The sequence below is a fragment of the Apaloderma vittatum genome, unplaced genomic scaffold (genome assembly GCF_000703405.1).
Source record: "Apaloderma vittatum isolate BGI_N311 unplaced genomic scaffold, ASM70340v1 scaffold5401, whole genome shotgun sequence".
NCBI classification, from domain to species: domain Eukaryota; kingdom Metazoa; phylum Chordata; class Aves; order Trogoniformes; family Trogonidae; genus Apaloderma; species Apaloderma vittatum.
The window spans coordinates 468-11,356 of NW_009698412.1; the positions used below are offsets into that span (position 1 = coordinate 468).

Here is a 10,889-nt window from a genome sequence, read left to right on the forward strand (position 1 = left end):
TATGGCACTTAGTGCCCTGGTCTGGCCGATGTGGTGGTGTTGGGTCATAGGCTGGACTTGATCACAGAGATCTTTTCCAGCCTCTCTGTGATTCTGTGTGATTCTGTGACTTCTTCGACTCATCTGTTGAACTTGGTTACCTGCTTTTCTATAACTGTTCCTTCTTGGCCTGTATGCCTCTGTTTGCAAATGCATTCAATTAGATACAGTATTTTTAAATAATTTTATATTTCTTAGAATAGGCCAAAATTAGCTAGACCATCAGGTATCAGTTTCTGCTTTTCATGTCTTAATAGTGTGTAGTTCTCTGAATCTTACTATCTGGAAAGGCAAAACAGGCACTGACATACATCTTAAATAGTATAGTTAACATTTCTAAGTATTTACTGTTCCAGAATGGTTCAGATTTTGTTGGGAAAAACAGTTGTGGAATAATTTTTTTCCTTCCCCCAATATTTTCTTTATTAGATTATCTCATTCTTCTTGTGTGGATGAAGATTATGATTCTTTGGCCCTTTGTGATCCTATGCAAAGGATAAACTGTGAAGTTGACAGCTTACCAGAGAGCTGCTTTGACAGTGGTTTGTCAACCTTGAGAGATTCGAATGAGTATGATTCGGAAGTGGAATACAGGCATCAAAGGAATTTTCAGAGGTCTCAGTGTATGCAAGAAAGCTTTGGTGGTGATGCTTCTGATACAGATGTGAGTTCCAGACTTACTCCTTTCCTAAGAAACGCCTTTGGCTGAAAGCAAAATCAGTTTATTGTTTTTGAAATGAAACGCATCCTTGTCCATAGGCCAGTTGTAACTGAATATTTGGGAGTTTGCATTTAAATGATTTTTTTTCCAAAATGCGTAAATAGATACTCCTATTTAAAGGAAAATGTTTATTTTCATATTTTGATGGATTTTTGATGTAATAACTTGATTTTTGAAATATGTGTAGTTGTTAAACAATGTGGGAGAAAGGAACCCATTTTCTAATGATTAAAAACCAGGTACTATAGAAGTAAAATAAGTTCTGTTCACTTCTGTAACTATGCTGCCGTAGTGAATGAAAAAAATCACACATATAAGAAAAAAGAATACCGTTAGTGCATACATTGATTTACACAGTATGTCTCAGAGAATTTAAAAATGTACAAAGGTGTTACCATGTCCATTTTATTGCTAGTAAAATGGAGAGTGTTACTGGTAACTACATTGGAAGACTAATATCAAGCACAACAGAACACAGGGTGGTTTTTTAGAGCAGATCCTTTACTGTGGTTTTAGTAGAGACGTTTAGTCTCTAGAGTTGAAAAGGTCATGAATAGTGCTGATTACAGCTGTGCTGTATTTAATTTAGTTTGTATAGTAGTAGCATAGAGACTCGTGGGGAAATAATTTTCAAATAAGCATAAAACGAGCTTTGAAATAAAGTATTTGTTTATTGTAATTATTTTTTGAGCTGAAATTTTCCATGTGAAAATTAATGTGTTCTATCTGGAAACTGTGTTGAAAGCATATATGCCAAACAGCAAACATGTTTAAGGATGAAATTCAAGTCCTGCACTTGGGCCACAACAACTCCATGCAACGCTGCAGGCTTGGGGAAGGGTGGCTGGAAGGCTGTACGGCGGAAAAGGACCTGGGTGTTCTAATTGACAGTTGACTGAATATGAGCCAGCAGTGTGCCCAGGTGGCCAAGAAGGCCAACGGCATCCTGGCTTGTATCAGAAATTCTATCACCAGCAGAAGAAGGGAGGTGATTGTCCCTCTGTACTCAGCCCTGGTGAGGCCGCACCTGGGGTATTGTGTTCAGTTTTGGGCACCTCAGTACAAGAGAGATATCGAGGAGCTGGAGTGAGTGCAGAGGAGGGCAACAAAGCTGGTGAAGGGCCTAGAAAATAAATCTTATGAAGAGTGACTGAAGGAGCTGGGGCTGTTTAGTTTGATGAAGAGGAGGCTCAGGGGAGGCCTTATCACTCTCTACGACTCCCTGAAAGGTCATTGTAGAGAGGTTGGTGCTGGTGTCTTCTCACAGATAATTGGTGGTAGAACTAGAGGGAATGACCTCAAGCTGCAACAGGTAGATTTAGGCTGATTGTTAGGAAAAAAATTTTCACAGAAAGACTAGTCAGGCACTGGAATAGGCTGCCCAGGGAGATGATTAAGTCATCTTCCCTGGGGGTGTTTAAACGTTGTTTAGATGTCATGTTGGGGGATATGTTTTAGGTGTGGACTCTGAAGAGTAGGGTTATAGGTTGGACTTGATGATTCCAAGGGTGTTTTTGAACTTCAATATTTCTATGATTCTATGTAGGCTATAATAAAGAGCAAATATGCATGAGAACAGAATAGTCTTAATGTTTGGAATAGAATTGCACTGTTCTATTTGGGTATTTCTATGATTCTATGTAGGCTATAGTAAAGAGCAAATATGCATGAGAACAGAATAATCTTAGTGTTTGGAATAGAATTGCACTGTTCTATTTGGTCATTTATGTCTGTTTAATCCAAACTGTCATAGCAAATGTTTTAATCAATCATGGCTGTGTCTTTTGAAAAAATCATACTTTTCTCACTGGAGCTAATGCACTGGCTTGTACTTCCAGGTTCCAGAGATCAGGGATGAGGAAGCGTACAGTGCGGATAACAGCAGTACAGTGTTAGACTGGAAGCCCTCACGATCAGTAAGTCGAAGCAGCTCAGTTGCTTCAACAAGGAAATACATATCTGCCCTCACTCCTCAGGTAACCAGTTCTTTAGGGAAAAAAAAAAAGAAAGAAACCAAACCTGATGTTTCGTATTGAGAATATTGTTATATGAATTGAGATAAAGAGGTTCTTTTTATTTTCAGTCAGATGCAACCGAATGTGCTCCAAAATACCCCAGTTCAGAGAAGGCTTACAAGATTGTTCTTGCTGGAGATGCAGCAGTGGGAAAATCCAGTTTCCTTATGAGGCTTTGCAAGAATGAATTTCGAGGCAATACCAGTGCCACCTTGGGTATAGTTGTTGTTCTTAAAATACTAAAGGAAATTTCCTTGCTGTTTGTTGCTGAAGTGGGTTAAAAGATTACCCTCTATGACCGCTTAACAGGGTTTCCTGAATATGCGCCTGCAGTTTCTTAGTGAGATCTAATTGAGTACTAAAGCTAAGAAGTGCCTAACTGCTGTTTGGAGTGGGTAACAGGGTACTGCTGTGATTTAATTTCTCTTTGGAAAGCACCAAGCTTGTTCCTGAACAATGCAATAGAAAATGGAATCTCAATATGCTGAACTTAGAATATGTGTATGATCTTTTTCACATTTTTCATTGCTTTCTTGTCCTCTCAGCTCTTTACTTAGTATGTCGTATTATCCTTTGATGTCTTTCATACTCTTTGTCTCCCATTTCTTCAAAGTGTTATTGAAGCTTTGGTTTAAGTGCAACTGGGGGGATTTTTGACTAACTTGCTTATATTATGACAGCTGTCAACTGACACACTTCTCTTGCTGATTCCAAAGACTGATTTTTTGACTTCCAATCAAATCATAGTTGTATATTTGTTTTATTGCTTCTGAGTCAGGATTTTTGTTCTAATTTGTCTTTTTCCTCTTTGGCATTTTAAATAAAATCTATACTAGAAGACATTTTTTCTTCTTCCATAAAACTATTTAAAGCAGAGAGAGGTCTTCTTGGTAACTGGTCATAACGTCAAATTTATATCAGTGCTTACAGGAGAATGTATGAGTAAAATATTTCTTTAAATGTTTTTCTAAAGACAAATATGTTTATAGATTACTGCAGTTTAAGGCTATGAAAGTGACTGAAATCTCATGGTATATTAAAAGAGAAGAATTTTGAAATAACTATTGTATGTAGCACATAACTTTTAGTTTTCTGTGTTTTTTAAGGTTATTGATGTTTTTTATTAGACTATACACATTATTTTCAGGTGTGGATTTTCAGATGAAAAGACTAATTGTTGATGGAGAACCTACAGTGCTACAACTGTGGGACACAGCTGGACAGGAGAGGTGAGTCTCTGCACTTACGTAATTTCAATTGGTTTGTTTCTAAAGATGTCTTTTTTTCATCTAGGTGTAATAAAAAATATCCTCTAATTATTATATGGCCCTTTAGCAAGTCGGTATGACTGTATGTAAATGTCTATGAACAGATGTGATTTTGCTCACTCCAAGACAGGTAAATGTTTATTTCTTAGCCTTGGTGATACCTGAGGTAATCTTTTCCCTCTGCAGAGAGAAATAGGTGAAGTTCACCACAGCATTAATTATGTCCCTCTCTTGCAATACAAATAGACAGAATAGATGTGTATTGTTACTTCGATTTTTATTCTTTAGCTTTTTTTGTCCTTATAGACCTGTATTTCTGAGCAGGCTTTATCTTAGAGATTCCCTTTCCTTCACCCTGCTTCTGTCCTTGAAACTTGTGATCCTGATTTGCTTTATAGTTAGTGTGTGAAAACTTCTTCCCAGAGATATTCAAAAGACTTGTGTCAAAATTGTACAAGCTGCTGAATGTATATCCAGATATATGGATATACATATCTTCAAATTATTGTGTAGAGTTTCCTAAAAATCCCATGACATCCTTGCCTGAGAGCCATTATTTCTTTACTGACAGCTATTAGATCTTATTAAGAAGTTAATTTAACCTTGCAAGTCAGTCTCATCTCTTCGTTGACCAAGATTTGTACTGGGCTGTATGTGTTCACCTTTTGCCTGTATGAGTGATTATGTCAATCAGATAGTCAGAGACCAAATCATTCTCCTCCCACATAATGAATTTCTGAAGTATATTTCAATATATAATGTAAATACCTAGTTGTTGTACTTGATTGTTAAATAAATTATGTTAGGTTAATGACAAGGATTACTGTAACTGATGAATTTATTCCTGGAATAAGTTTATTGGTTTCATATTTTTTCGAATATAGCTGAGTAAACTACTCAATTTATGAAGTTATGTGTACATGAAAAAGCCTTGCCACATAATCCAAACTCCAGTGCAAAGGAGATTATTTGTAATTGATATGCTGTAGATAGTTTTGATGCAAAAAATATTGATTGCTGTTTAGGACAGAATCCTGTGGATCCTAACGAGCATTTGTAGACCTGCATCAGCAGGGTTCAAGAGCTAGTCATGAAAGAAGCTATGAAAAAACTTGTAATGTGGCAAGAACCTTACTCAGCAATAAAGTAGTGCTGTGTTCTTAATCATCTTAAATTGCAGTATCTTTTTGATAATGTGACCTTATGAAAAATCTTTTTTTTTTCTGAAAGGTTTCGAAGTATTGCTAAATCATACTTCAGAAGAGCAGATGGTGTTCTACTGCTGTATGACGTAACGTGTGAAAAAAGCTTTCTTAATGTGCGAGAATGGGTGGATATGATTGAGGTAAGACCCTTAAATATATACAGCTTATGAACTATGTTTCACTGCATTGTTAACCTTATTACTTGTAAAATTTGTGTATCTATGTAATGGAATTAGCCAGACTGCAGTCTCTCATAGCAGTAAAAAGCTACATGGAAGTCCTGAATGTATCCTGTTATATTCAGCTAGTGTTAAAACTGATATGTATTTTGTATAAAATGTACCGTGTAATCACACTCTGCCCATTCAGGTCTTTTTCAAATGAACGTCAGAGACTGTTCCAGGTACTTTCTTGTGGATGGCTTGAGTATTCCTGGGAGTCCTTGCCTTTTAAACCAATAGATTTAAACTAATACGTTCTGTAAATCAGCTGTAGTTCAAGTCAGATTTTTGGTATTCCTTTCTATTGTTACTTCTTGTTTGTTTGTTTGAATACAGATTTTACATTTAATAAAAAGTGGTTTTCTCCTGTACCAAAGATGTTTAGTAGGAGAGAAAGTGATAGCAAAATCTCTAATACATCTTTTGAAAGACGTGTTTCTTTTAATCATGAAATAAGATGCATTTCTTATAACCACGGTATAGGAGTTGGTCACTTTTCCCATAGTGATATTGTCCTGCAGCATTTGCATACAGTAACTGTTTCTGTTAGATTAACTTAACACATTAAATTACTTGTTGAGAAACATGATTTATGGGAATGGAAGCACATCTTCATAGGCAAATTTTAAAGATGAGTCCTTAAATATTGACTAGCTCATGAAGAGTACTCAGCGTAACTTTCGTAATTTGTCTTTTATTGTGATGGTGTGCAAGACTTGTTTTTGTGAGAAGGAAATAAGTATGATGTGATGGTGCTGGTTACTTTTTCATATTCTGAGTGTTCTAGCAGTAAGGAAGTAAAATCTTCTTTACAGGATGCAACTCATGAGAATATTCCAATTATGATGGTGGGAAACAAAGCAGATCTCCGTCAAGCTGTTACAGAACAAGGGCAAAAATGTGTGCCTATAAACTATGGAGAAAAGCTGGCTATGGTAAGGACCAAGTCTACCTCTTTAGTATAAAATAGTCTTAAGAATTTTAATCTGAAAATCATGTGAGAAACTAGTAAAGAAAATCTAGCAGTGAGGATTCGTGGATGCTTTTTATGAAAACTATCCTATTGTGATGGTGTTTCCTGAGCTAGATCACGTCTCAGTGTCCACTGAGTTGAACTTCATTATCGGCTGGGATAGTCTTCTCAGTCTTTATGGTGAAAAAGTGGATGGATTAGGAGTCTTGAGTTCTTCTCCTGCCAGTGAGAAATGGATGGTGCAAATAGGAAACATGCTAGTGAGCATATGAAGCTTTTTTCCTGGGTTGTGTCTCTCCAGCTTTTGAATGGAATATTTTCATCTTCAAGACACTGTCTTACATTCCTACCACATCTTCAGAAAGAAAAGAAGGAATTCTCCGCTATAAATAGAAGGGTAGATGAGTATTTTGCATGCATTTGTGTGAGGGTAAGGGATGCACATATCCTGTATTTTACAGAAAAAGAAAGAATCTTTAGAGTCTCGAGTTGCTGGGTGTGTGCGCAATTGCTTGATTATACTGGGGCAAATATCACGTCTGCTACTTATGGAATGGTATTTCTGGTTAACCTAGAATACCAGGTATTTAGTGAATAAGTAGCTAATGAGTTGGATTCAGTAATCTACGCGAGCAACTCTCTTCCTGTTTTGCAGTCTTATGGACAAGAAGGTTGAGTTTGGACATTTAGCCTACAACATGTTTTTTATTCAGCTTGTTAATTCAGAATATACTGCATATAAAAAAAGATGCAATTAAAAATCAATTACTGTTTTCTTTCACAGTACTTAGATGAATATATTGGAGAATGAAGACTACTGAAAGAAAACTTTTCCTTTAAATGTGTGTCATCTTTCTTCGTGTTATTGAGGAAACCGTTTGTGACTGAATAGACGTAGTCACATAGGAACCTTTACAGATTAGTTGGCTTAACATTTTATTTTTACTCACAGACTTACAATGCACTGTTCTGTGAAACAAGTGCTAAAGATGGATCTAACATTGTAGAAGCAGTTCTTCATCTTGCTCGGTAAGTAGCCATGTTTCTTTTTCTGAATAAACGCATCCGAGTATGTTTTATAAAAAGGACATTATAGGTGAACATAAATACAAAGACACACATGTACATTTAAAATTGTACCCTAATTAATTTCAACAAAATTTTTAAGAAGAATGCCAGTTAAATCTTTATAGATAAATTCAAGACTAGATTTATTCTTGTTTTAATCAAGTAACATTTTTGCTTGCAAATGTTACAGAACTGTCTCAATAATTAATATTTAAATTAGAGCTTAGTTACGGAGCTCACAATTTTAAAACTTGGTTGGTGAATGAGTTACATTTTTTTAATGGTACCTGGATGTGCTTTCTTAATTCTTTCTTAAATTAATTTCAAATTTGTGTAATTCTATGTATAATTAATCCTTAATTCTTTCATGTATAGTAATATATTTTCAGTTTTTTTTACTGACCATTCTAATCCCACATATTTTCTTTGATGTCCCTTTCTGTGAATTATTTAAAGATAGGGATTCTCATTATATTAATTTAGCCACCTGGTATTGCTGTGGTAAAGTATGATCCAAACATTCTGCTTCTACCTTTCCAAAGCATTCTTGGTTGCAATGTAATTTCAAAGGGCTACAATGTAATTTTGAAAGGCTGGTGGGCTGTTATGAATCCTCAGCTCCTGATTTTTTACTTTAACACATGAAGCTTAAAGGCCAGAATTACAAACCATATTCATGTGATTTTTGCAGCAGCTGAATGCTCTATTCAAACTTTTTGACATTTGGTCAGTATTTGATTATTCTTTGTTAAAATACTACTGATTAATATGGCCTGAATACAAAATATTGCCTTTTTAGAAAGGATCACTTCTTCTTCAAATGGGATTTTTAAGAGCACCTGTTTTTCCAGGAAAACGCATCCATCAGAGGTGCAGCAAGAACAGAGGCATTTATTCGTCTGCCAGTGTCGATATGAAGTTAATTGCTGATTTTTCAAATAACTCATTTCCAATAACCTGGCCATGAATGCAGCATGGGTTATGACACAGATAGCACAGTTATATAAGATTATTCTCTAACGTTTCAACATGCTGACGTTGTTTAAAAAAAAAAAAAAAACAAAAAAAGAAGACATTTTTCTCCATAAGGTTCATTGATCCTCAAATGGTCTAGACATTACCCAGAACCTGGTCTGGAATGATTGGCTGCATTTTCTTTCCTCAAGTCTTAGTAATTTGTATTCTTTGAAAGAAACATTGCTCTTTAAAACAAAAATTTCTAATGGAGCATTCTGTTCCCATTATGTTGAATAATACAGTGTTTTGAGAGAAAGTTCATTGATTTATTCCCACTTGGTCCCCATGTGTTGCCTGGTCTGGTCGAGAGGTGGCGTCCCTGCCCATGACAGGGAGGTTGGACTAGATGATCTCTAAGGTCCCTTCCAGCCTAGGCCATTCTATGATTCTATGATTCTATGATTTATTCAACTAATATCAAGTGTACTTGTATGACTTTTTACATTTATGTGTGTAAAATTAGGAAATTATAGAACTGGCTTTTAACATTCTAGGGGGCTCAGTAAGAATAAAGATCAAAAATCACGTATATGTACACAGCTTTTAAACATAAAACATCCAACAAATATATTGTTCCTGTGAAGATAAATTTATACGTGAAATTGCAGTTATTTAGTTTTATACTCTTAGCTATGAACATATTCTATTCCTATGAAAAGAAGAAGAAAGGAAAGGGAAACTGAACATTATTGCATTATTACATATCAGAAATTACTATGTATCTATCATAATAACATAATAATATAGTAACTATAATTTGTATAGAAATGTTGATATGATTCCCAAACTGGAAACTTAGGAGACATGTTGATTCTGTGCACTAAAAAGCATGATTTTGACAATGCAATGGATGAGGGTGAACTCTGTAACGTATATTGGGAAAAACAGAGCAGTGAACATGAATAGAAATATATTAACTGAGTGCATTTTGTTTGTTTGTTTGACTGGTTTTTTTTTACAGTGAAGTGCGAAAACGAAGTGATAATCAAGATGATACGAGGTCAGTAACAAGCCTAGCTGGGACACCTGTCAAAAAATCGACACTCATGAAAAACTGCTGCAATGTTTAAGTGACAGATACTTTTTTTGACCTAGTTAACTTGTATAATTTTTTTTAAAAAATGAAGGATTTCAATAATGTATTGTTTTTATAATGGATTTAAACATTTGTGTATCTAGAAATCGCACATCATGTTAAAAATCCAGACTCTTACTTTCTATTCATTCATATTTGTGCACTTGCTTTGCCCCATAGGTTCTGTTTTCACTTTTTAAAAGTCAAATAAGTCAGTGAAGTGACCTCAGAATCAACGCTACAGTAGACACTGCATACAATTTGTAATATATCTTCTTTACCCACATGTTTTCTTATGGGATCAATATTTCTTACATACAAAACATGATAATATTGTATATTGCTTACAAGGAGAGAAAAATTAGGCTTTGATTAATTTAATCTCTTTCTTCATGTGTCTGCTTACCTAATTTTTTGAAGGCCTTAAGTTGCATGTTATTGAAAAGTTGTGCATGAAAACCCCAAAAGATTAAAAGGTTCCCTAGATCCAGATAAAGCCTAAGTTCAGGGCGTGAAACAGAATGGCCTCTGTTGGCTGAAGGCAATGGCAGATGCATGAGGTTTTTGTGTAGTTTTGCACAAGTTGGTGAGTTAGCATTTATTTAATTTTGGGAGTTGGAGTTTGATTCAGAACTGAGTAGGCTTTGCATCTGATCCCACACAGCTCAAAGTGAAATGAAGGTTTGCGTGGATCATTACTGTTCAAAATTGTATGGATAATATACTACCTGTGATATGTGTATATAATACCTGTGATATTTCCTGAGATGATTTAATGATTCAATACCTGCCTGTCTGTTTAGACTAGATCATTATTAGTATTACAGAGAGATAATAGGTTGTAACTTTTCCCTCATTTTCAAATGTCTTCCATTCAGACACCAAGTGAGGGTCTGTAATAGTACAGAGGAGCCTGTTTTAATGGATATTCTTTATGCATTTTTGAAGTTTTAAACCTGCAGATGAAAGAATGGCTGCACATGCACAAGCATCTGTTTAAAGTGTTTACTGGAAGTCCCTGAAATGAACAGCAACCACTTACCTTAATGAGAATTCCTTTGTCTGATTTTAGAAAAATTCTGGTGGTACCTTTAGGTGTAATCATCTCAAAAAAAGAGTTATTATTGCTTATAATAGCTCCCAACAGTCCCGTAGCGTAGTAAAAATTGTTGTTAGCTTTTACTAATTTTGACCATAATGGGATAAAGCCCCTTCAGAGCCAGCAAACTGTTTCAGTCATTTCTGTGTGTATTAATATAACAACTCCAGGCTGAAAACTAGTTCAGT

The 10,889-nt window shown here is 35.3% G+C and overlaps 1 protein-coding gene across 1 annotated transcript; it reads left to right on the forward strand.

Annotated features, from left to right (window-relative positions):
- Positions 1 to 468: 468 nt before the first annotated feature.
- Positions 469 to 9,597, forward strand: RASEF (RAS and EF-hand domain containing; the record flags this gene model as incomplete). The annotated part of the gene is made up of 8 exons (XM_009877993.1): positions 469 to 703; positions 2,599 to 2,736; positions 2,844 to 2,991; positions 3,923 to 4,004; positions 5,274 to 5,388; positions 6,285 to 6,404; positions 7,395 to 7,471; positions 9,489 to 9,597. Coding segments are annotated over 8 exons (1,024 nt in total), but the record flags the coding sequence as incomplete, so codon positions are not given.
- Between the last annotated feature and the right edge of the window lie 1,292 nt (positions 9,598 to 10,889).